At 40.1% G+C, this 26,455-nt stretch overlaps 1 protein-coding gene across 2 annotated transcripts in view; it reads left to right on the top strand.

Annotated features, from left to right (window-relative positions):
- The window catches only part of LOC127450173 (integrator complex subunit 1-like), a 56,249-nt gene that overhangs the window by 24,522 nt on the left and 5,272 nt on the right, over positions 1-26,455 (top strand). Inside the window, exons 34-44 of one of the 2 annotated variants that reach the window (XM_051714031.1) lie at positions 9,977-10,157; positions 10,450-10,573; positions 11,023-11,153; positions 11,244-11,331; positions 11,689-11,936; positions 16,729-16,858; positions 20,092-20,225; positions 20,813-21,005; positions 21,384-21,505; positions 21,634-21,743; positions 21,825-21,941. In XM_051714031.1, coding sequence (XP_051569991.1) covers positions 9,977-10,157; positions 10,450-10,573; positions 11,023-11,153; positions 11,244-11,331; positions 11,689-11,936; positions 16,729-16,858; positions 20,092-20,225; positions 20,813-21,005; positions 21,384-21,505; positions 21,634-21,743; positions 21,825-21,941 — 1,578 coding nt within the window. Of the gene's footprint in view, positions 1-9,976; positions 10,158-10,446; positions 10,574-11,022; positions 11,154-11,243; positions 11,332-11,688; positions 11,937-16,728; positions 16,859-20,091; positions 20,226-20,812; positions 21,006-21,383; positions 21,506-21,633; positions 21,744-21,824; positions 21,942-26,455 lie in introns of both variants that reach the window. The other variant, XM_051714030.1, reaches the window with a different exon arrangement.

Raw genomic sequence — 26,455 nt, 5'->3', positions numbered from 1 at the left:
CACGTTAAACAGTCTATGCTGCATGGAGAGAGATGGATTTTCAGTCCTGTAGAAAGAAACTGTTGATTTCTTGTGTTCCAATGTTTGGATTACTACTTTTCACCAACATGTAAAAACAAAAAATGTGGGGATTTCGCGCACTATGAACACAGAATGTGCGGGGACAGGCCTACTTAAAATGTTGTGCAAGACGTGCAAAAGTGGGTTTTTTCCTGCTATTTTCTTCACATTGGTAATAGCTGCTGCTAAGACACTTGGAAAAGAGCGAGAACAGTGCTAGGAGAGTGCGCTTGGTGTCTGCCTGCTCTTATGCGTGCACGCAACTGTGCCTTGGTGCGTCCAGTATATTATGCTCTCATGCATCATTGCGAGCTAAATAGAATCGCACTTGCTTGTCGGTTACAATACTTTGTTCGCTCAGTGTAATTTTTGTGCTCTCTCACTTGCTGTTTGCTTGCACTAATGTTATAAATGCAGCACTGGCCCGATCGGGCAAGTGACAGTTCAAGCAACTGACCCGAATCTCTCTCATACTGGCCCCGGGCCATCGGGCAGTCTTTATTGTCGAGCCCTGCCCGTGCATTTTATTCAAAGCCACTTGAAGACGTGCGATAGCTCTGTGAATCACAAAAGGCTGTGTTTAAGTAAATATATAATATGTACGTGCAGCACCAGCGCACCAGCGCTGCTCTGTTGACACACACTCACGCCTATTTTTAGCCTTCAAGCGTTGCGCAACATTTGAGCGCTACTCGCAAACAACATCTCAGATGTAGATGCTCAGTAGTTTGGTTCACTTATATGCATTTAGAACAGTGCTGGAAGTGCATTTTACCAGAATTTGAATAAGAAGTGAATTAAACTACTGTGAACTTGCTTACAAACAGACACATACAGGACTTCCTGGAGAGTTCAGAATGCCAGAGGGTTTTAAAGTTAAAGGTGCACGATTGAAATATATTACTATTGTATTTAAAATTCTAAAAGTCAATAATAATAATAATGTATTATTATTATTATTATTATTTGTTTACAAATTATAACAGTATTTAAGTTTAATGGGTTCCAAAAAATAACTGTGAATGAAAAGTGAACATATCTTAATAACTAAATTGAACAAAAAAAGAGATCTGAATCATTTAAAGTCCAAACACAAGTTGAATGTTTTTTGCAATAACAAAAAAAACTGCCTTCTTTCCTACTGAACACTTAGACTGGAATTACTGTTAATTTTGCAGCAGCATTATCTAGTAGACTAGTTAACAATAAAGTTTTTCTTAATAGTTTGTACATTTATACTGAAATAATGTGTAGTTACAGGTTTGTGTTTCTTTACATATAATTAGCATCACTCAGTGAGGTATACACTGCGTGCATAATTATTAGGTAAGTGAGTATTCTGATCTTATCATTATTTCCATGCAAATTTTCCAACTCCAAACCATATAAACTTGAATGCTTATTGGATTCAGTCATTTTCAGGTGATATATATTTGTGTAATGAGAAAGGGTGTGGCGAAAGTGACTAACACCTTATATCAAGGTGTGCATAATTATTAGGCAGCTTCATTACCTCAGGTAAAATGGGCCAAAAAAGAGATTTAACTAGCACTGAAAAGTAGAAAATTTTAAAATGCCTTTCAAACGGATGCAACACTCTTGAATTAGCTAAACTATTGATGCGTGACCACTGGACAATCAAACGTTTTGTTGCGAATAGTCAACTGGGGCGCAAAAAACACATGGAGAAGAAAAGGTGCAAATTAACTGCAAAAGACTTGAGAATAATTAAACATGAAGCTACCAGGAACCCATTATCCTCCAGTGCCACTATATTCCAGAACTGCAACCTACCTGGAGTGTCCAGAAGTACAAGGTGTCAAGTGTTCAGAGACATGGCCGAGGTCAAGAAGGATGAAACACGACCACCACTGAATAAGATTCACAAGTTGAAGCGTCAAGATTGGGCAAAGAAATACATGAAGACAGATTTTTCAAAGGTTTTATGCACAGATGAAATGAGAGTGACTCTTGATGGACCAGATGGATGGGCCCATGGCTGGATCACTAATGGACACAGGGCACCACTTCGAGTCAGGCACCAGCAAAGTGGAGGAGGGGTACTGGTGTGGGCTGCTATCATTAAGGATGAGGTAGTTGGACCTTTTTGAGTTGAAGATGGACTGAAACTCAGCTCCCAAACCTACTGCCAGTTTCTGGAAAGTACTTTCCTCAAGCAGTGGTACAGGAAGAAGTCCTCAGCATTCAAGAATGCCATGATCTTTATGCGGGACAATGCTCCATCACATGCATCCAAGTACTCCACTGCTTGGCTAGCCAGTAAGGGCCTCCAAGATGCCCAAATAATGACTCGGCCCCCTTCCTCACCTGACTTAAATCCTATTGAGAACTTGTGGGCCCTTCTCAAACGTGAGATTTAAAGTGAGGGAAGACAATACACCTCTTTGAACAGCATTTGGGAGGCTGTGGTTGCTGCTTCAGTGAAAGTTGATGGTGAACAGATCAAGAAACTGACAGACTCCATGGATGGAAGGTTCATGGCAGTTATTGAAAAGAAGGGTGGCTATATTGGTCACTGAATATTTTTGAAAGGCCAAAAATGTTATTTAATAGTCATTTTGTGTTACTTATTTGTTGCGCTTACTCTAAAAATTGAGAATAAACAATTGAGTTAGGGAAATTATTTTTGTAATTTAGTTGCCTAATAATTGTGCACACTTATATTTTCCCCTGAGAAAGACAAAACTCACATTTCCTTTGTTAAACATTCAGGTTTGAGGTTCAATAACATTTTGGATTGACTGAGAGCATTGTGTTTGTTCAACAATAAAATTAATCCTGAGGAATACAATTTGCCTAATAATTGTTCACGCAGTGTAGATATTATAAACTGATTATGAAAAAAACAACACTGGTATCGGATCGGTATCGGCCGATACTGAGATTTCAGATATCGGAATCGGATTGGAAGAGAAAAAGTGGTATCGGTGCATCCCTAATAGTAAGTGAAGGAAACAAACACAACAACAACTCTGGAATATCTGGAAATAAAGCGAATCAACAGAGAATAATATTGTGTTGTCTTCCTCGTATCCCATGTTTGTTATTTGCACAAGCGTCGCAGGAAAATTGTGTTGCTTCGGAGAAAGCTGCTTGCTGACCGAGCTGCATGTATACGGTAGTAAAGAGTATGCCGCTTATATAGTGCATGTAAACGAGAACACTGTTTTCTCGCAATAAGCCACTTTCTGGTGTCCATGTAAACGTAGTCACTGTGTGGAACTGATTGGGAATACAAACCTCAAACCACACAACTACACATTAATTCATTACAAAAGAGTGGACAGAAATACTAGTTACAACTGTAACTGTGGTTCTGTGAATTCTGGATGACTGCTAGAGGCGGTGCTTAAGCACTAGTATATTATCGCAGCACCAGCCAGATAGGTCGAGAGAATATACCAACAAAGTCACGTGGTTTCGTAGGCGGAGCTCTAAGGATGATAAGCCACAGCAGCTCAGCGTTTGGTCTCTTTCGCTTTCTCGCCCAATATAGATAGGTACTTAATTATCACCATCGCGCCGTCAAGCGCAGCTTACCAGAGCAGCGAAGCTTCATCCTCTCAAGCTGACAATGCTTTTCTATGGTTGTGGGACTGTATTTTTCTTCTATTGTTAAGTTTTTCATCGGTTTGGTAAGTTTTTCACCATTTGTGTGGGATTGCTTCGTCTGTTGGTAACACTCTTAGCCTCACGGTACTATGCGGTGGTTGGTGTTTACCGCTGTGAAAAGATATGGTTCTCCGCTAACTGAATTATTTCACTGCTGATTGTTGCATTCTAGAAGCAATCATGGTAGATCAGAAACACTGCAAGCCTCACGGTACAATCCGGCGGTGAGTGTTTTGTTGATCGGTGGGTAACATCCTCTTATTCCTACCTTACAGTCTTATCCGAAGGGGTTGACGGCAAATTAGTCAGATTATGGCTCACAGCGCTCTTGCTACTGGCTTTCAGCTGAGCTGTAGGATGTGTCCGAATGTCCTCTTTCCTGATGATGGGCATGATATCTGCCCATCATGCTTGGGAATTCAGCATCTTTCTTGGGCTTCTCGAGTGACCAAGAACTCTGGCGGTCATCCGGAATTCACAGAACCACAGTTACATTCGTAACTAGCATTCTGTTTCATTCCTCCTGACCGCCAGAGGCAGTGCTTAAGCACTAGTGGATGATTCATACCAAAATAGTCATGAGGAATGCAACTACCTGAAAATTAGTTAAGGCTACTCTCGAAGAACTGCTTAACTCATGGCATAGCGGGCAGCAACATTGACTTTGTAAAACCGTGCAAAGGTTAATGGAGAAGCCCAGGTAGCAGCAGCACATATATCCACCATGGAAATTCCTCAGAAGGCAGCCCAAGATTTAGAAACAGCCCTGGTAGAATGACAAGAGATAACTTCAGGTAGAGGCTTCTGGGCTTTCTTGTATGTCTTGTATGAGTAATATCATCCACAATCCAGTATGACAATCTTTGCTTTGACAGAGCAGCACCCTTCCGCACACCACCATAACAAACAAATAGCTGATCTGTCTGTCTAAAGTGGGCAGTAGCATCCACATAACACCTCAAGGCTCGCACAGGACACAAAGGGCGAGCCCGTAGATCATCAGACTGAGATGGACAATGACATGCATCCAGATCTATAGACTGATTTACAAACTGAGGACTAAGGACTTTTGGAAGAAAAGATGGGTTAGGCCGAAGGATAACTCAGGATCCATTTGGCAACCAGCGCATGTATAACTCACTAACAGACAATGCATGCAACTCTCCAACTCGCTTAGCCGAAGCGCAAGCCAACAGAAAAGCAGTTTTCAAGGATGTCCACTTAAGGTCACTATTCTGTAAAGGCTCGAACGGGGTTGAGCAAAGGAAGTCAAGCACAAGTGACAAATCCCACACTGGAAAATGGGGACTGCAGGCTGGCCTTAAACGTCTTGCACCCTTTAAAAAACTGCCAACAAGAGTATGGAAACCAAGGGAAGAACCACTAACAGGAACATGATAAGCAGACGCGGGGGCAACTGAGATTCATCTTCCGCCACCCGGTTTGAGTTGTCACTACACCACCACGAGGACTTGGAGCGCATTGGAAATTGGGCATTCCAAATTGGGGAGAAAAAAAAAACTTGGAATCTCACAGTGTATAGGATCAACTCCATGGTCTCTGCAACATGAAGAGAAGAGATTCCAATGCAAGGCATAGCTGACGTGTAGAGGCAGCTCTTGCAATAGTGTGAACAACAGTAGGTTCACAGTCAGTTAGAAGAGGGCTGGACCCAGAGGCCAAACCCAAAGATGCAGGCAGGCTGGGTCCGGGTGGCAGACACCACTGTCCAGCTGTGAGAGGAGATCCCTCCTGAGGGGAAGCTGCCACGGACTGCCCACCAAGAGTTTTGAGAGTAGGGGAAACCAAGGCCTGGCCGGCCATCGAGGTGCTACTAGGATCACTCTGTGGTTGATCAAGAAGATCCTGTGTATTGTCTCCCACAACAGTGGAAAAGGAGGGAATGCATAAAGTAGGCAGTTTGGCCATTTGTGAGACAGTGCATCCTGTCCCAACGGGCTGGATGTCTCTGTCCTTAAAAACCACAAGCGAGAGTGAGTGGTCTTGTCTGAAGCAAAAAGATCTACTTCTGCTTTCCAAAACCGCTGCCAGATGCTCTGCATTACATCCGGGTGAAGACTCCATTCCCCAAGAAGATTTCTGGAGAGAAAATCCGCTTCCTGATTGCTTGACCCTGGAAGGTGAACTGCCCTCAACGATGCAAGCCAGGGCAGTGACCAAGTAAGAATATTGTGAGAGAGAAGTAAGGATCTGAGGGACTTTGTGCCACCCTGATGGTTGAGATGGAACACTGTCGAGGTGTTGTCGGACAAAACAAGCACATGGTGGCCTGCCAGGACCGGTAAGAAATATTATAGAGCTAAGTAAAACATGCGTAGCTCTAGCAGGTTGATGTGGTCCGTGGACTGCACACGCCCCTTTGATTCCATGTTGCCTCCCATCCCTTGAGGGAAGCATCAGTCGTGAGTACTTCCCTTCGAGAGAAAATGATACCTAGGGGCACACCAATCGTCAGAAACTCCCACTGGTTCCATAGTGTCAATGCCTGAATGCAACGGTTTGAAACAACAATCATCTGATGACGATATCTGGTGGGGCTCAAACACAAACTGTTGTTCCACCGCTGGAGAGGTCTGAGGTGGAGCAGGCCCAGTGGAATCGCAGAAGCGGCAGCCGTCAGCATCCCTATAAGCTGAAGCAGCACTCCATATGTTAGTCTCGTTCCCACATGGAAACGAGCAAGTAGCTGCATGATATTGCTTTCCCGAGCATGTGACAAAGTGGCCAACATTGTACAAAAGTCCAAAGTCATTCCAATAAATGTAATTGATTGATTGTGTAAAAATCAAGCAACTCTTTGTCTTATTCACAGTTAGACCCAACTTCTGCACATGCTTCAAAAGAAATCTGGTTTTGTGGACAGCCTGACGCCTTGTGGGGGCACAAAGCAGCCAATTGTCCAGATAAGGCAGGATTCACATTCCCCTGGACCACTGGCGAGACAGAGCTGCACTCACACATCTCGTGAAAACACGAGGAGCTAGAGACAGGCCAAATGGCTGGACCTTGAATTGATAGACTTGATTTTTAAAACTGAAACGAAGAAATTTCCTATGATGAACAACAACCGTAACATGAAAGTATGCGTCCTTCAGGTCGACGCTCACAAACAAGTCTTCGCTTGTCACAGACCGAAGAATGACAGCTGTGAGCAACATCCAAAAGCGAAGAGTTTTCAGGAACAAGTTCAGATAGCTTAAATATAGAACTGGGTGGAAACCACCATCTTTCTTCAGAACAAGGAAGTAAGTGGAATAGAAACCGTCCCTCTGACTGAGGGGATAAATCTTTTCTATGGCTTTTTCTTTAACAGCGAACAATGAGCCATGAGTCACAGAGTCACATGACCCATGGTCAGTAGAGCAGTTTGCAGAAACTGCTGAACAGAGGGATCAGTGTTTGCTGACCCCATTGTGCTGGTGGTAGCAAGGAGTAACTGACAGATGGTATTCTCCGCTCGGGTTATAAAGGCAACTGACTCGTATGCCTTTTTCAAAAGTGAATCCTTACGTCTACATTACGCACTAGGACAGCACACATTACCTCGTAGTGCCTCGTCAGGAGACACCACCAAAGCCGCAAAAGCTTGTTCTATCTCTGGGGCATGTCCCACACTTCGGTCATAGATGCTAGAGTTCAAGCAGTCCTTGAACGGGCACTCTAACCTGTAAGTGCATTAGAAAATTCAGCCAAGAAATCCTTACATGGCGGCATAACAAAAGAATTTGATGTAGAAGACTGCCTGAAAAAAACATTGTACTGGGCAGCCTGGGCAGGTGTCTTATCGAGGCCCAGCCGGGCCACTGCCATCTGGAGTACAGCCAGAGTGTCATCAGAAGAGGATGGAGCATTCACTGACGAATGAACAGAACCTCCACTAGAACAATCAACCACTGTTAAATCACCAACAGGAACATTCACAGGGTCTGTGAGAGCATCTTTTAAATGCTGAATTCCCAAGCATGATGGGCATGTATGCCCATCGTCAGAAAAGAGGAAATTTGGACACATCATACAGCTCAGCGGAAAGCAGGTAGCAAGAGCACTGTGAGCCATAATCGGACTAGTTTGCCGTCAACCCCTTCGGATAAAACCGTAAGGTAGGAGTAAGAGGATAATATCCATCGATCAACAAAACACTTGCTGCCGGATTGTACCGTGAGGCTTGCAGTGTTATTGATCTACCGTGATTGCTTCTAGAATTCAACAATCAGCAGTGAAATAATTTAGTTAGTGGAGAACCGTAACTTTTCACAGCGGTAAACACCAACCACCGCATAGTACCGTGAGGCTAAGAGTGCTACCAACAGACGAAACAATCCCACACAAATGAACTTATCAAACCGATGAAACACTTGACAACAGTAGACAAATACAGTCCCACAAATTTAGAAAAGCGCTGACACCACGTGACTTTGTTGGTATATTCTCTTGACCTATCTGGCTGGCACTGCGATAGTCTACTAGTGCTTAAGCACCGCCTCTGGCGGTCAGGAGGAATGAAGCAGAACTATTATTTATTCAAATGTGTAGCCTATTAAGAAAACGTTAATTGTTAACTAGTCTACTAGATAATGCTGCAACAAAATTGACAGTGATTCCAGTGAAAACCTTAAGTGGACAGGAAGGCAGTTCTCTTTGCACATTTGTCTGGACTTAAGTGGATTCAGTTTTCTTTTGTGTACACTTAAGTTGTGATAGGATATCAATCCACTTTTCATTAACAGTTCATTTCTGGAACTCAAGTCAACTTAAATATTAATGTAAGTTGTAATATATTACTATTAATAATAATTATGTTAAAGTTATACAATAATAATATATTTTGTCACAATTTTGGCCTTTCATTTTGCTGGAACACAGCAGGAAGACCTCAGTCTGTTTCTGTGTGATGTTCACAGTAGTTTTATAATGCTTCTCATTCAAAATCTGGTGAAATTCTTCTCCAATGCCGTTCTCAATGCATGTTATAAGCAAACTGAACTATCAAGCTTCTACATCTTTTCACAATGATTGATGATTTTGTGTGTAGCACTAAAAACAGCAGCACATCATGAGCCCAGCACATGCTATGAGTTTGTGACAACAGAGCAGCGCTCATTAACTGAAATGTGCTGCGCATGCAGACTATTCATTTACTTATTAAATGCAGCCTTTTGCATTTCACAAAACTAGTGTATGGCTTAAAGAGACATTGAATATAATGCACAAGTCATATGGAATACTTTATTGGTGCTTTTTTAGTTATTTTATGTCATTTTTAGAGCTTTAACGATCATAACTAACACACAGTATCGGATTTAGATTGGCAATATAATTTGACTAAAATGAAATGTAAAAAAAAATGACATGACCCCTTTAAATATTTTGTGTGGCCTACACTGCATAATGTGCAGTATGTTATTCCCAATAATGGTAAATTATAATGTCTGTGTATAATGTTATTAACTTAAATTATAGCTCCTACATAGTGTTCTCTAAAAACAATGCATGCCATGGAAAATATTTTTGAATAGCTCTTGTTGGTGAAGTGTCTGTGACAAACTTAAGGCCAAAAGACGAGGAGAGAAGGGCAAGTCAGATCTCCAAAATTGTGCTTGTTGTTGTTGGAGTGGTTGCCAGCATTAGTCAGTCTCATGCCCCGGCATCACCGCCACTGTCCTTAATGTGTTTCTTTTAATGATTTTACCATGCCACTGCGAAACCTCTTCAAAACAAAACAACCTCACACAGCTGGACCACTCTTCCACTGAAGAACTTGTTTATGTCCAGCGATGGCTCCAACAGCCAGGGATGACTTATGAAATATAGATCCAAGTTAGTGGTGCTGGAAGCCTAAAGTCAGGATTACTCAGAAACCAAGCATGTGGTAGTTCTAATTTTTGCAATGTGGTCTTGGCTGCAATGGCTTGTTTTTCATTTTTGGACCTGTGTATTTCACAAGAGTGCAAAAATGGTAAAGAAGAAAAAAAGGAAACACTTTTTGTAATACGTGTGTATGTTAACATGAGAAAAAAGAAATGCATATAAAGAAATGAATAGTATTTTTGAAAAATATGTTTAAAATTATGTACACACGTATGAGATCAAGCCTTACTTGCCAACAAATTGTCATAGCCGTGCATTTACTAGAAAATAATTGCAAACCTTAGAACGTCTGTCAACCAATCAGAATCAAGCATTCAAAAGACCAGTGGTAAAACTAAAGTTAACGAATAGAATCTTATTGTAAAGTGTTACCAAAAAAACTTGTGTGCTTTAGTGTTGCAGGGGCTCATAGAGATAAAGTCCCCTTATCTAGAGGAGCTTTTGTCCCTGCTTATGACCGTCGGTACGGAGACCGGAACCCCAGGAGACACAGCGGGCCCTGTTGCCATGGTGATCTCTCTGCTGCTACAGGAAACAGAGGAGCGAGGAGTGAAAGTAGAGGTGGATTCCAAAATGTGAGCATGATGAATCACTCTTAAAATCATGGCTACAGTGCCTCATCACTTGATAGCTTTCATTATTTTGTGCTGGTGATACTGTTTCTAGTTAGGAAAGGAATATAGTAAAAAATGGTTACCCTTTTTTTTTTTTTTTATAATTCTGCCCAAGTTACTATAGTGAAACGCAGGGTAACCAATTACGCACCATGAGATTATTTTCTAAATTATGTGTCATGTTTTTTCTGACCTCTGCTTAGAACATATTGTATTGTATGAGTTGAGGAAGGGTGTGTATCCTCCCTAGCAGGTCTGAGTCAAAGAAGCCTGGCTTGTGTTCAGGGCTGTTAGTGGACTGGTTGGAGCTACTTGACCCCGAGGTGACATCTGTGTGCTCTGATCTTCAACAGAAGCTGCTCTTTGCCCAAAATAAGGTAAAATGGACAGATATCCTGTCTCAGCCTCAGCTGGACAAAATTACATGTTTACTCAAAACCCAAGCTTCAATCTAATTGGCTGGTGTACAGGTTTTCAGTAGTCTGCCGGGAAACAAAGCCAGGTTTACATGTCCAGGTTTACAAGAGTGCAAAATAAGAACTAATCTCTGATGTTGCCCAAGTTTGTGAGGTTCATCGAATGGAATTTTAGAAGACTCTGAGTTTTCTTTTAGATATTAGTAGCAGTTAAAAAGACCTCTATATTGTGCCCCCATACTTCATGTAAACAAATGCAAACTGTGGTTGGTCAGACAGCTCCTTCCTATCTAAGTGGGTGGTTCTTGGCCAGAATAAGCTGCAATGTGCACCAGACAGTCAAGAGTTTGGCTATTTGAGACTCTGTGCTATGTACCATTAGTGTGTAACTCTTGTATTATTTGTCCTAGGCCAAAGGCAGTGGTGTGAGTGTGGCCCCGTCCTACAGGCCGTACCTGTTGGCCCTGCTCACGCACCAGTCCAACTGGAGCACTCTGCACAAATGCATCAGCTCACTGCTCAATAAACACAGAGAGCAGAGGTGAGCATCTCCTCCTCCTTATCAGCCACATGTCTTCTTCTGGTCTCACACATCCACAGTGTGTAAATCTGTAATTTATCTGTTCTCCAGACTGGACCCTACCTCAGCTCTAGACTTCCTTTGGGCCTGCAGTCACATTCCTCGGATCTGGCAGGGGCGAGATCAGAAAACTCCCCAGGTTTGTTCCAGAGTTAAGATTAAGACTAAAGTTAATACCAAGACCATTTATTAAAACTAACAAAACCTAACAAATGTAAGAACATTAGCATAAGATAATGTACCTTTTCATTATTTAGCAACTTGGTGGGGTGTTATGCATGCTCATTTCAGGTTAGCCAGTAATAGATCTCAAGAAAGAAATAAAAAAAAAATGCTACAAAAGTATTTAAGACCAGTTCTATCATTACCCAGATCTGTGTACATTTGGAGGTCAGTAGCTCAAAATAAGACCGTGTGGCCATACATTTTATAAGCTTATGTATAAGAGATGATTTTGGCATCAAAGTATGTGTTGGGGCTGGATGTGTCTCTGCAGAAGCGCACTGAGAAGTTTGTGTTGAAGCTGAGTTCTGAGGAGCTAATGAGTCTGGTGGACCTCATCCTGTCTGAGTCAGAGCTGAACTGCCGTGACTCTCCCAGCTCCAAAAACACCCTGGACCAGGTCTCCTGTTCTCTACTCCAGTCCCGCCTGCCCTTGCTGCATAGCTGTCTCCACTCAGACCTGGATAATGTCAAGAAAGTCACAGAGTATCTCATCAGCTGTGTTAAGAAGTGGGGAGACAGGTAACAGGATCCTTTGCGTTTTGAGTTGTTTATCGTATGCAATATTATGAAAAGCTCTGTCTTTCTATCTCAAAATACATTATAAATATATACTCCAAAACCAGTTGTTTTTTAGAAATTAATTTTTAGAATTTTAGAATAAAACAGGATCTGTGTTCATTACATGGCCAGTGAACTGTCACTTCAATTAAAGGTCAGTTTAACTGTTGGAACCATGGTGTAGCAGTTAGCACACATGCTAATTTGGTGCTCAAATTGGAGAATTATATTTGAATCTGGCATGAGGTGTGTCCTCACCCCATTCCCTCTCTGTATTTCCAATAATTTCTGTACTGGTCTATCTAGTGATAGACTAATATATCAGCCAGATCAATTAATCTGCAGATATGTGGTCTTTTTGTGATTACTGGCATCAGCCGGTCACCGTATTCAGTCACCGGCCAGTTAACAGAAGTGTTAGTTCCCCCTTGTGCAAGTTCCACATCCTGCTGGCTGCCTAGCTTATAAACAATTTCTGTTGTCAGTTTATTTAAAAGGATTTTGATAAAATTGTGTGTAAAATGTGTTTGAAAAAAATGTTTTTTACATTTAGTTTCAGTAATGTCTGATGCGTAATCATTAAATTGTAATATGTATATATATCAGCATAGTCTCGCATAGCTGGACCTTTGATTAAAACAGTTAAGGGCTAAGCTGTGTAACAGCTTAAAAAGACCAAGAACTGCTGACTTAGACAGGAAGTATAAATGACATATAAAGCAATCAACCATTATCAGTTTTGTTATTACTAGTGATGTGCATGGTTACAGTTTTTAACATTCGGTTAACAGTAAAGTTTCATTAATGGTTTTTCGTCGGGACGCAGGAATAAAGAACTGCTATTGCAATGGAATTGCATCAAACACTACTCAAAAAAATCTGCAAATAAAGTACACAGTGGGCTATGAGCTTAAATAGCACAATACATAGATCTTGTAATACATCGATCTCACATTAAAGTCAAACAAAAATAAAGTTTCACTGCGTGTATATGCGCTCTGCCAAGTAATACAAGCAAACGCAAGTATTGTCATGTGCGTGGAGTTATACTGCTGCGGTTAAATAGCCTCTTTGGGGTACTTTGATTTTTAAATGGTTTAAAATCAAATGGCATTGAACTTGTCTAGTTAATGTACGTAAATATACTAGGACTGCCCCTAATAGTTGACCAAAGGTTAGTCGATGAGAAGAGTCTTGATCGACCAAGTTTTGATTGGTCGGTTGGTCGCAGAAAAAAAAAAACTCCACAGGAAACCGACGAATGTGTTACCGCTGGTTGGACGCTAGGTGGTACTATGGGGTAATTTTTGTTAAGCAGGGTTAGGGTTAAGCCTACACAATAAAGCAAGACACCTTGATTTCAAACTTTGAACTTTATTTTTTATTTATTTTAACTAAAATTTGAAATGAAACTGGAAAACAAATGTGCAATTAAAATGTGTGTTGTTCAACTTTTTGAAAGATGGCTTTACAACAGTTGTGAAGAGTAACATCTCTCTGGCAAAGAACTTCATCTGTGCATTCTCTACTGGTCAGGTATTTCGTTGTCCGGGAAAATACATCTTGTGTGTGAATAAATTTGTTTTGTTCCCTCCTTCACGATGATTATATATATATATATATATATATATATATATATATATATATATATATATATATATATATATAATCACAATATCCAATTACATCGCCAACCCCTAGGCTGAGGGATCAGTGAATATTCTTGCTTTAGTAATTTTGCATTGAAAATTAAATTAATTTATTTAAAAAATGAAAAACTTAAATCAAAATTTCTAAATTCAAATTGCACTACAAACGAAATGTAAAAGCAATTAAAATAATGATGTAATGTAAAAATAATAATAATTGTGTAATATATATATATATATATATATATATATATATATATATATATATATATATATATATATATATATATATATATATATATATACATATAAGTAACCACCTTTCAATTTACTGTCAGTCAAGAATCCGTCTAAACATGCAGGCAGAAAATTACAAGACATAAAAACAATTATAAATGTAAAAATAATAATTATAATGATGATAATCACTGAAATATAAATCATGGTTCGATGTGAACGTGTTTTTGTATTATTTTATGATTTAATCACAGATGTATAGGCTGCAGAGTTGGTCACAATGAGGTCATTCGCAGCACTCACAGACGATACTGTTCTTGCAAAAAAAAATAAAAAATCATAAGACAGAAACAAAGAGTGAGAACCTTTTACATGCACGTGTTCCACGAGACTGCACACTTCTGTACAAACAGCATGTCATACATGCACATAGATGGCTTTTCTGTCATCTGTTCTTAATAATATAATAAAGTGTGTTTCTTCAAGCGCGTGTCTGTGCCTCTACGGGCAAATTATTTGTAATATTAATTTGATAATAATAATAATAGCCTAATAATAATAATTATTTAATAGCCTACATTAATGGGAAAACGAGCCAAATATCGTCTTGACATCTCAAAGGCATCAGATATTGGCGATCACTCTGACCATCGTCGATCCCCGAGATCATCGTCTGTCGGCACAACCCCAATGTGCATTTCTCTCTATAAATTAACAAAATGTTCAGACCGTCTCCTTGCTGGTTTTTCCGACACATTCCGAATCATTACTGCTTTTGCCGGTGTCGCTGCGGCTCGCTTCATGTGTGCGCTTGTAAAATTGATATTTTAAAGGCTCAATATTACGGTTTAGTATTTCTCTGTAATGTATAACAGTGTTAGCAATGTTACTTAAAACATTCTTTCTCAACCCTGGAAGCCAAACCATTTTCTGATGCCCCCTTACATATATATTTTTAATTAATTAAATTAATATCATAAACGTGCAATGACTAGTCGACTAATGGCTTAAACTAATGACTACTAGTCGACTAGGAAAATTTTTGGTCGGGGGCAGCCCTAAAATATACACAAAAGAGAAAAAGGGAAAAAACACTGTCTTAATGTTTATAAAGCGATGAAAATTTGCACGGGGAAAAACAACCTGGAATCATGTTTAATGGTGTAACAAACAGTCAGATTAAGTCCTCTTTGCAAGCTGAACTTCTGTAGAACTCAGCATAACGAATAAAACGCAATGCAGGTGTTTTGAGATGCGTTTTTAAAAATAATTATTTTTAATTTGGTGTCTAAAAATGTGGCAATCCTGTGCGAGATGCTGAAAGAAAAACGTGTAAAATAACCGAATAGCAATTTTGATATCTGAATAATGGCGTTTTGAACTGCTAACCAAATATCGACACATATCATGCACATCCCTAGTCATTACATGCCATTTAGGTGCAAGAAAAATGTGTAGAGAGTCTAAGTACAGAACACAAAACCCCAGTACAGACTATTTCACAGACTAAGAATACAAAGCAGAATTTAAAGTTCTGCTCGTGGATATCCAGCTTACTTGCTACTATATGCCACCAACGAAACCCTGAATATCTAAAAAAAAAAATTGATGTCATTAACCTGGCAAACTTTGGCGAATCCAGTGATTCCAGCATGTTGCATCAACCTGGAACCTTGTGACTCTGTTTCCAAGTGGACTGATGTAAAGTCCTGTGTGCTTTTACTCACAGAAGTTCCATCAAACCAGCCAATCAGATTGGCACTTATTAGCATTACGTCTGCCATCCCGCTTTCGAGATATCGGCAACAGAATCTGCCATTGAAAAACCCAAATCAATCGACCACAAGATCTCTCAATTAAAAAAAAAATGCCCAAAAGAATTTAACAGCAAGGACACGAGTGTCAGGTGGAGCTCATGGTTTGAATCATGTTACCAAACATATGGCCAAACTCTCTGCCATCACAAAGCAAAAGAACTGAACTTCCTCCATACCTCTTAAAAGGGCTTGATAAATGTGCATGATAGCAGGCCATTCCTCTACTTGCTGCAGGAACACTCTCCGTTAGGCACAATAGCTGGAGCTGTAATTAGTTTTTGTGGTGTGAAATGAGAGACAGCTCAAGTCGTTTAGCTCTGATCTTTGAGTGAGCTCAGTGTAGTATAATGAATGCACAAGGATTAAGACTCCAGCTCTCCCTTTGACTTCTGTTGTGCATCGCAGCTCAGACTGGGCTGTCAGAGATCAGACTGTAGCTCTTTGTGGCTGCGGCCCCCCTCTTTTCATGAATATGCCTTTGGTTATTAAACCCCCTTAATGAGGGGGGAAAAAACTTTGGACAAGGTCAAATGAAAAAATTACCCCCAGAATTAGAATATTTTAAGTCGGGCTAAGCTGTCTTATGGTCAGAAATGTGCTCGGGTAATGTTGCCGTGTAAAGTGCGTATTTGCTCTGGTGTGGGATAAACAGTTGTGTGTTTGTTTGCCATTCTCTCTGTATCTTCTGCTCGTGAGCACAACAGTGGATTAGCAGGCATAAACCACAATTAGGCAACAAAGTGTTGGTAGGAAAGCCTCTGCTTGGCTGGACAAGTGTGTGTGTGTGTTCTTCAGTAGGTAATAACATGAAGACTTTGTTGTTAAATCTGTTGTGCCACTTTGGTTTTTTTTTTCAGGTTAGGCCATTTAAATCTCTCTTTGTAATGTTTGTAGTGTTTCTATGTAGTGTTTGTAGTGTGGCCTTTTAACTGGCTTTAATATAACATAAGGTAATTTCATGGCCACCGTTTATGGACTTTAGTGTGTTGGCACTTTGTGCCTGTTGAAGTTCTTGTTTTTCTTTTCACATGTGTGATGCTGTTATTGCAGTATAATGAGTAAGAGGTGCCAGACGCTGCTGCTGCAGATCTACCTACACTTTCCGGAGACCATCCAACACATCCGCCTACAAGAGACCACACTGAGTGGAGAGGGAGCAGCCGACGGCAGCACCTGCAAGGTATCCACTGCAGCTTGTGACACATCAGATCACGTGCTTCCTGTTAACAGTGTTTGGGGAGATTAATACTTTGCTTGTTTGTGTACTATAAACTGCTATCAACAGCAGTCCAATCAAACAGCAAGTAACACTTTTCTGACCACTTCTTGCATCACTTCTCTTAAAGTGGAATAGATAGACAATACATTTTATGGCAACTAAAGCCTTCATCTGCCAAATAACAAAGGACACTGCATCTATGTGAACTTCTGCAGTCAATTCAGGATGGACTTCAAAATCATTAATCTTACAGTTCAGTCCATATCCTTTAGTTTTAAACATTGCCTACCAACATCTACTCAGTTCACTCAAATAATACATGACTTGTATTACACATAGAAAACTAAAATTGGCATCATATTCATGCTGAATATCAGAGGAGAACTGGCTCCCCCAGCTGAGCCTGGTTTCTCCCAAGGTTATTCTTTCTCCATTAACTAACTAACTCATGGAGTTTTGGGTTCCTTGCAACAGCAGTCACATTTGGCTTGCTCACTGAGGGCCTAAAGACAAATCATTTTTAAGGCATTATTTTCAATGTCATTTCTCATTTAAACTGCTCAATGAGGACTTTAAGGCTATGTTCACACTGCAGCTGAAAGTGGCCCAAATTAGATTTTTATCCACTCACATTGGATGACCATGTGAACAGCCAGAAGCGCTTTGAATCTGACATTTTCAAATCGGATCTGGGCCACTGTCATATATGGAAATAAATCATATTCGTATCTGATTTCTTCAAATGTACCTTCACTGTGAACAGCCAGGTCAGATTTAATGTGATTTTTACATCAATCTAACTCAACATTCATCATTTGTGCACTTGATTTCCAGCATACAGTGCTGTGAAAGAGTATTTGCCCCATCCTGATTTTTTTTTTTGCGTATATCTCATACTAAATTGTTTCAAAAACTCAAACAAAATCTAACATAAAGGCAGTCTGAGTAAACACAAAATACAGTTTTTAATGATAATGTTACTTATTGAAGCAAACAAGTTATCCAATACCAACTGGGCCTGTTTGAAAAAGTATTTGCCCCTTTAGTAACTAAATCCCCAAATCTATGAAACTGCATTCATAATGGGGTTCAGCTGGACTAGACACACCCAGGCCTGATTACTGCCAGCCCTGTTCAATCAAATCAACACCTAAATAGAACATTTTCAGCAGCATGAAGTTGTCTAAAAGGTCTCACCAGTAGCACACTATGCAAAGAAATTCCAGAAATGATGATTGAAATGCATCAGTATGGGAAGGGTTACAAGCTATTTCAAAGGCTCTGGGACTCCAAAGAACCACAGTGAGAGCCATTATCTCCAAATAGAGAAAACTTGGCACAGTAGTGAACCTTCCCAGAAGTGGCCGACCTTCCAAAATTCTTCCAAGAGCACAGCAACGACTCATCCAGGAAGTCACAAAAAAGCCAAGGACAGCGTCCAAGGAACTGCAGGCCTCTCTTGCATCAGTAAAGATCACTGTTCATGACTCCACTCTCAGAAAGACACTGGCCAAAAATGACATCAATGGAAGAGCGGCGAGGCGAAAACCACTGCTAACCCAGAAGAACATTTAGGCTCATATGAATTTTGTCAAAACACACCTTGATGGTCCTCAAACCTTTTGGGAGAATGTTCTGTGGACTGATGAGTCGAAAGTGGAACTGTTTGGAAGACCGTTATATCTGGCATCAATCAAACACAGAATTCCACTAAAGGAACATCATACCTACGGCCAAGCATGGTGTTGGTAATGTGATGGTGTGGGGATGCTTTACTGCTTCAGGGCTGGCACGATTGCAATAATTGAGGGAAACATGAATTCTGCTCTCTACCAGAAAATCCTAAAGGAGAATGTCCGGTCATCAGTCTGTGAGTTGAAGCTCAAGCGCGACTGGATTATGCAGCAAGACAATGATCCAAAGCATAGGAGTAAGTCCACCTCTGAATGGCTCAAAAGAAGTAAAACTAAAGTTTTGGAGTGACCTAGTCAAAGTCCTGACTTGAACCCCATTGAGATGCTGTGGCAGGACCTTAAACAGACAGTTCATGCTCGAAAACCCTCCAGTGTTGCTGAACTAAAGCAGTTCTGCAAAGAAGAGTGGGCCAAAATTCCACCACAGCGTTGTGAAAAAGTGATCTCCAGTTATCGGAAGCGTTTGGTTGCTGTTGTTGCTGCTAAAGGTGGCACAACCAGCTATTAAGTTTAAGGGGGCAGTTAGTTTTTCACATTTTGCTTCAATCAGAAAATATATATTTGAAAACTGTATTTTGTGTTTAGTCATGTTGCCTTTGTTTTATGTTATATCTTGTATCTAATACAGTTTAGTATGAAAAATACACAAAAATAGAAGAAATCTTTCAATAGATGAAATACTTTCACTGCACTGTATATAGGTGTGTAACGGTTTAAAACCTATAATTTCGAGTCATATTTTCTAGGTAATGCATTCATTTATTTTATTTTTTAAGGAAAGAAACCCTAATTAAAGGCTCAACAGTTGGGTTCAGTGATTCGTTTGGACTACACGTGGTAAAATACGTGCATGTAAAGATGCAGAGAGTGCTCTACTCATGTCACCTGCGTAGAAAACACAGATTCTTTATTTCTCAAACTGCATCAAAACGTGAATGCAAGCAAGTCAACTCTTCGATTTTAGGGTGTGTTTCTCTTTTAAGTAATATTATACTCTGATAATTAAATTAAAAAGCAAATTACTTTATTTAAAAATATTTATCCATCAAGACGGTCTTTCACCATCACTTGCTGACATATAAGATTTGGCATTAAGCTTCTTATTCGCTTAAAAAAAAAACAGCTAATTACATTTGGAAATGCAATTTAATAGATTATTCATATTATAATATTAAATATGCCAGAGTTTGATACGCATGCGGGTCAGTTAACGAGCATCGGCTGTTCAGACCAGTGTCTGATATGGGCTATATTTTAAATGTCGTGTGAACAACCTTATAAAAAAAATCAGATTTGAGCAGAAAATCAGATTTGGCTCACATTCAGCTCCGGTGTGAACGTAGCCTAAGGCATTATAGAAATTACAGCATAATTTCCTGATACAGCATAATTTTCTGTAAAGCTAATTTGAAACAATGTGTTTATAAAAAAGCACTTTACAAATAAAAATAACTTGATATGTGTGTGTGTTTGTGTTTGTTTGTTTGTGTTTTTACACAGCTGGATGTTCTGGTGCATCGTCTCATCAGTCTACTAGCTGACACAGGAGACTCCAAAACAGCGGAGAACCGTGTGTCTGATGCCAATCTGGCCTGCAGGAAGCTAGCTGTGTCCCATCCGGTGCTTTTGCTCAGGTTTGTTTAGTTTAGCTCAAGAATAGGACATGCTTTAAAAGTCATGGTTGGTTTTGTAATCCAGTGCTGCATTTTAGACTTCAAAGATAACAAACATTTTTTAATAATGTATCATCAAAATGTAATAACTTTTGTTTCTGCTCATTTAACCAAGGCCACATGGACAGGGGAAATATAATACTGTGCTACAAAGCCAGAACGCAGTAACTACAGTGAAATTTTTTTTGATGGTCCATCCAATTGTGGATTATCAAATTTTCACACTAATGTTTCTCTGAATCTTAGCACAGTTGAGATAAACCTGTTTTCACTTGACAGATCATTGTCTAAGAGACCCGAATTTAGTCATAACTAAATTTTGACAAAATGTGTAGTGACTGTTTTGCCTTTGTAGGACAGAATAGGCCTACTACTTTTTACAATAAAATAAAATTCCAATGGATAAAATCAAGTCCCACCTTACAATATTTCCAAATGATTAATCAGTTTCAGTTGGAAATGTGTTAAGGAAGTTAAATGCATTGCAATTCACCTTTTTTGAAGTTTTAAAAGTGCACATATACACACGTATATATAATTTATTTCAGACACCTGCCCATGATCGCTGCTCTCCTGCATGGCCGCATCCATTTGAACCTGCAGGAGTTTAGGCAGCAGAACCATCTGACCTTCTTCAGTGATGTTCTTGCCATCCTGGAGCTGCTGCAGCCGCTGGTGTTCCACTCTGACCACCAGAGGGCACTGCAGGACTGTCTGCTTTCCTTCATCAAAGTTCTACAGGTACAGATAACAGTGAACACTGACTTCCTCCAATCAACAAAATCACAAATAGTATTATTTTACCTTAAGTTATTTATTTATTTTTGCATAAGGTTTTAGATGCATTGTGACATTCAAAACTTTTTGGGTGATAAAAGGGTTCTTAGTACAATTATGAGCTTGCCATGCTTCAAAATGTTAACCCAGGGTTAAAAGTGACCTTAACCCAGGTTTTAAAAAGGTTTTAATTCAGTGTTAAGTGTAGTCTTTAAAAGCCTTATACTGGGCTAAATAGTTGATCTGTATAAATGTTTGTTTTTGTTAGAATTAAACAGTACAAGCAAATCTATGATGGGAACTTTTCTTCTGTTTTTTTTTTTTAATGTCTCATCCTTGCAGAACTTCAGGAGATCATCCCGTATGCTGATCATAAATAAATTTGTGCAGTTCATCCAAAAATACATTACCCATGATGCAGCGTCTGCTGTGCCTTTCCTTCAGAAACACTCGGATATTCTCCAGTAAGAGATTTTTTGCTTGCGTAGCTCTTCCCTGCATTTTCAAAGCATTCACTGTGTTGCAATTTGATTTATTTTATATTGTAACTTATTGCTTGTCATCTAAACAGTTTCCTTGTTTTTTCTATCAGGGGACTCTCCACAGAGAATCCAGACCTGGTGCAGCTCAAGTGTTTGCTCGCTGGACTGACTCTGCCTGTGAAGTCTTGTTCCTCTGAGAGCACTGCTGAGGACAGAGATGGTAGGGCTCCTAACACCCAACATCATAAGAGACAGATAAACACGTTAGGTGCCCTTCTTGTGAACCCCCTTTTTTTTTCAGCTGAAGATTCATCCTCAGGCTCTCTCCCGTTGGTCAACATCTCAGCCTCCGTGCCTCTGACTGCAGCCGACATGTCCAAGTGCTTGAAGAAGATCTCCAAAGGAGAAGCCATTGAGGGTTAGACTTTTTTCCAACTGCTTCCTAACAAACTATTTTGCAGCCTAAATAAATGCCCCTGCACACTTCATATGAAATCGAAGAACGAACAGGTGTGATGTCATTTAGGACTAAATCTGGCCAAAACTAAGTTGTTTTTGAGTTAGTTTCGGTGGTTCGTAACAGCATGTTAGGGCAAACTTTCAGGGAATCTTTGTACCGGCTGCTAAACACCTTCATACTGCCACTGGTCCACATCATCGGTAGTTGTGACCTGGAGCTCCACCTACTTTAATACCCATCACGTTGTTTAGTCAGTCAACGTGAACACACTTGCGTGCAGAGTTATTAGCAAGATGGTGCAAACTTACCTACATCTGTTTGATCGTTCACGTGGAGACATTTTCCAAGAACATGTTTTATTTTTATTTTTTTATTAGTCTTCAAAATGAGCTGAAATAAATCTGCTCAAATACTCTTAAAGGGATAGTTCACCCAAAATGAAAATTCTCTCATCATTTACCCTCATGTCACCCCAGATCTGTGTGACTTTATTTCTGCTGAACACTGTTGAAGATTTTTCGAAGAATATCTCAGCTCTGTTGGTTCTCACAATGCAAGTGAATGGTGACCAGAACTTTTAAGGTCCTAAAGGGACATAAAGTTAGCATAAAAGTAATCCACATGACTCCAGTGGTTAAATCCATATCTTCAGAAGCTATATGATAGGTGTGGGTGAGAAACAGATCAATATTTGAGTCCTTTTTTACTAAAAATATTTTTTTGCTCTGAGCGAAGAACAAAGAAGCACTTCGCCCGGAAGTGTGCTGGGGACTTAAACAGGTAGGTCCATACAGAAGCTACACTCTTATCGGTAGCTAAAAGACATTTAATCAAGACACTTTCAAATAAGGGAGGTAAAGTTTGTAAATGACACATTTAAATTCTGCGGATTATGCAATTGTATATGTGTGTGTGTGTGTGTATATTATATATTATATATACACACACACATACACACACACAGTATATATACACCGATCAGCAACAACATTAAAACCACGTGCCTTAAATTGTGTAGGTCCCCCTCGCGCCGCCAGAACAGCGCCAGCCCGCATCTCAGAATAGCATTCTGATATGATATACTTCTCACCACAGTTGTACAGAGCGGTTATCTGAGTTACTGTAGACTTTGTCAGTTTGAACCAGTCTGGCCATTCTCTGCTGACCTCTCTCATCAACAAGGCGTTTCCTTCCGCAGAACTTCTGCTCACTGGATATTTTTTGTTTTTGGTACCATCCGGAGTAAATTCTAGACTGTTGTGCGTGAAAATCCCAGGAGATGAGCAGTTACAGAAATACTCAAACCAGCCCATCTGGCACCAACAATCATGCCACGGTCCAAATCACTGAGATCAAATTTTTTCTGAAAGCTCCTGACCCATATCTGCATGATTTTATGTACCGCACTGCTGCCACACGATTGGATGATTAGATAATCGCATGGGTGATTGTTGGTGCGAATGGATGAGCTGTTAAGGCCCTGTCACCCAGACTCTGAATCAACAAGGAGTAATACACTGATGCTTCATGCCCCTTTCCAAAGGCTGTGAGCACCATACAAAGAGTGTCTGCAGCTTTAGGGGGTTGTGTACTACCACCAAAAATAGTACAAAATAGGGGTGGGCAATATGACCAAAATCTTATCATGATATTACTAATTTTATATCACGATAACGATATATATCACGATATAAATTTTACAAAAATAAAGTCAATAAAAATTGGTTTTATATATTAAATAACCATATTGTAATGCCTTTTTTTATCTAGTCACTGAATTAAATACTTTGTAAATGAAAAGAACTTCCTCTTATATAATAAAATTAATATAATATGTAATTTTCTCTTTATGTTGGAACTTGACAGAGTAAAAAAATAAATACAAATACAATTGGTGGTATTCAAAAAGTGGTAATCAACATTACCACAATGCTAAATTTCACATGTTGTTGACTAGTATTATTAAATATTATATAAAACATTTAATTAGGCTCTTAATGGTTTAAGTAATCACTGTAGACAATATTTGAATATCTGAAAGCAAAGCCGGTTTGTTTTCTAATGTCGTAACGTCATTCAAACTGAATTTTATTAAGGGTTATAATGTTTATTTTTTTTAAAAAACGCACGACAGATGACATATGGTGCATGACACATTGTTTTAGCTGTTTTCCTCGTCAGTGTTGGTTAGAATGTCAGACTCTCTTGTCTTTTGAGTTGTTTAACTTCATATCACTTTAAGGTAAAAACTAAAAATTCAGTAGAATTGAAATGGATCATGCAAGTTTTGAAGTTTGTGCCGCGATAGAGAGAAACCAGGTTGAATAGCGCAAGTGTGTGTGGAGCCCGATCTGGAAGCCTGCTAGACTCGCACGAACTTTCATGTTTCAGTGATAGCACATGTGAAAGTCACGTGAAAAACAGCTTTGTGTGTCTGATGAGAAGGCATATTCAGAACGTGAAATTAATGTAATTGAATATGCTTCGGCAGCCCGAAATTTCGCTTGGGTGCTGCCAAAAATTGTCAGTACCTGAAAAACCCTGTTTCTTCAATTCTCTCAGTCTCACATAAAGCCGCTCAGCCATCCTCCATTTCTCAGACAGAATGTATATTGCGTACGTGTTACGTGAATAGAATGAGGCGCACATTATTGCGGAACCTCGATACAGATGATAATCCAAAATGTGTACTGGTTGCCAAATTTCTACCAGTTTATCATGTCTAAATAATAGACATTATATTGTGCTTCATGATGGCCACCTCGATGTGGAGCGCTTCTATTCTTTTGTTGTTTTTGTTTGTTTGTCCTGTGTTTAGTAAACTTTTTCCAGTCAGTTTTACCAGAGACAAACTGCTGAACATTCGACAGCATATACCAGTCAATCTTTTCCCAGATTTTGAATATTCGGACGTTTTGTTTGACATTTTAGTCAGAGGCGCGGCTGTGTTGTTTAAATGCGCTATGAGACGCAGGCGAGGGAGACGAGCAGGCGCGCTGGTCAAACTCCATTGGCGAGGCTTTCGAACAACGCTGCCGAGCGTTCATCTAGCAAATCTCTGCTCTCTCCCTAACAAAATGGACGAACTACATCTCCTCACCCACACAAACAAGGACTTTTCAACCTCTGCTGCCTTGTGCTTCACAGAAACCTGGCTGAGTGAAGCCACTCCGGACAGCGCGTTACATCTGCTGGGCTTTCAGCTGTTCAGAGCGGATTGCATCGCGGAGTTAACGGAGAAAAAGAGAGGCGGTGGAACATGCTTTTACATCAGTGAAAGTTGGTGTACAGATGTAACAATGTTAAAGAGGACGTGCTGTCCTAATTTGGAAGCGCTTTTTATTAACTGTAAGCCTTTCTACTTGCCGCAGGAGTTTTCCTCATTTATTCTGGTGAGTGTGTATATCGTGCCAAATGCGTGTTTGAATGCAGCGCTGCAACAGCTGGCTGATCAAATCACAGACACAGAACAACAATACCCGGACTCCGTTATTATTATTCTTGGTGATTTTAACAAAGTATATCTCACACGTGAACTGCCCAAATACAAACAGCACATCACATGTCCCACCCGAGACAGAAATATACTGGATCATTGCTACACAACAATAAAGGATGCATATCGCTCTGTTCCTAGAGCAGCTTTTGGACTATCTGATCACTGTCTGGTTCATCTTCTTCCAACCTAAAGACAGAAAATAAAATCTGCTAAGCCTGTAGTAAGGACTGTAAAGAGATGGACCAACGATGCAGAGCTGGAACTACAACCCTGCTTTGACTGCACTGATTGGAGTGTTTTTGAGGCTGCAGCCACAGACCTGGACGAGCTCACAGATACTGTTACATAATTTATCAGTTTCTGTGAGGATATGTGCATTCCTACTAGGACATATTTAACATTTAACAATGACAAACCATGGTTTACAGCGGAACTCAGGCAGCTTCGTCAAGCCAAAGAGGATGCTTACAGAGTTGGGGATAAAGTCTTGTACAATCAGGCCAGGAACACACTGAATAAGGGAATCAGAGTGGCTAAAAGAAGATACTCTGAGAAGCTGAAAAACAAGTTTTCAGCTAACGACCCTACATCAGTGTGGAGTGGCATGAAACAACTTACGATTTACAGGACTCCTACCCCCAACCCTGTGGTGGACCAACAACTGGCTGACGACCTGATGTGTTCTACTGCAGATTTGAAAGGCCCAATCTCACACCCCACACCCACTTTGACCTTCACTTCACACAAACACCAACACCTCCTGCAACCCCCCTCCTCCCCCCTCCTGCTACTCAACCTGCACTTAAGATCTGTGAAGATGATGTGAGCCGTGTCTTTCGAAAACAAAGGATAAGGAAAGCACAAGGCCCAGATGGCGTTTCACCTGCATGTCTTAAATCCTGTGCTAAACAGCTGGCCCCCATCTTCACACAGATCTTCAATAGATCACTGGAGCAGTGTGAAGTCCCATGCT

This window comes from Myxocyprinus asiaticus, chromosome 13 (genome assembly GCF_019703515.2).
Source record: "Myxocyprinus asiaticus isolate MX2 ecotype Aquarium Trade chromosome 13, UBuf_Myxa_2, whole genome shotgun sequence".
In the NCBI taxonomy this organism is placed as follows: domain Eukaryota; kingdom Metazoa; phylum Chordata; class Actinopteri; order Cypriniformes; family Catostomidae; genus Myxocyprinus; species Myxocyprinus asiaticus.
Note: the sequence above shows the minus strand (reverse complement) of the source record. Positions and strands in the feature narration are given on the sequence as shown.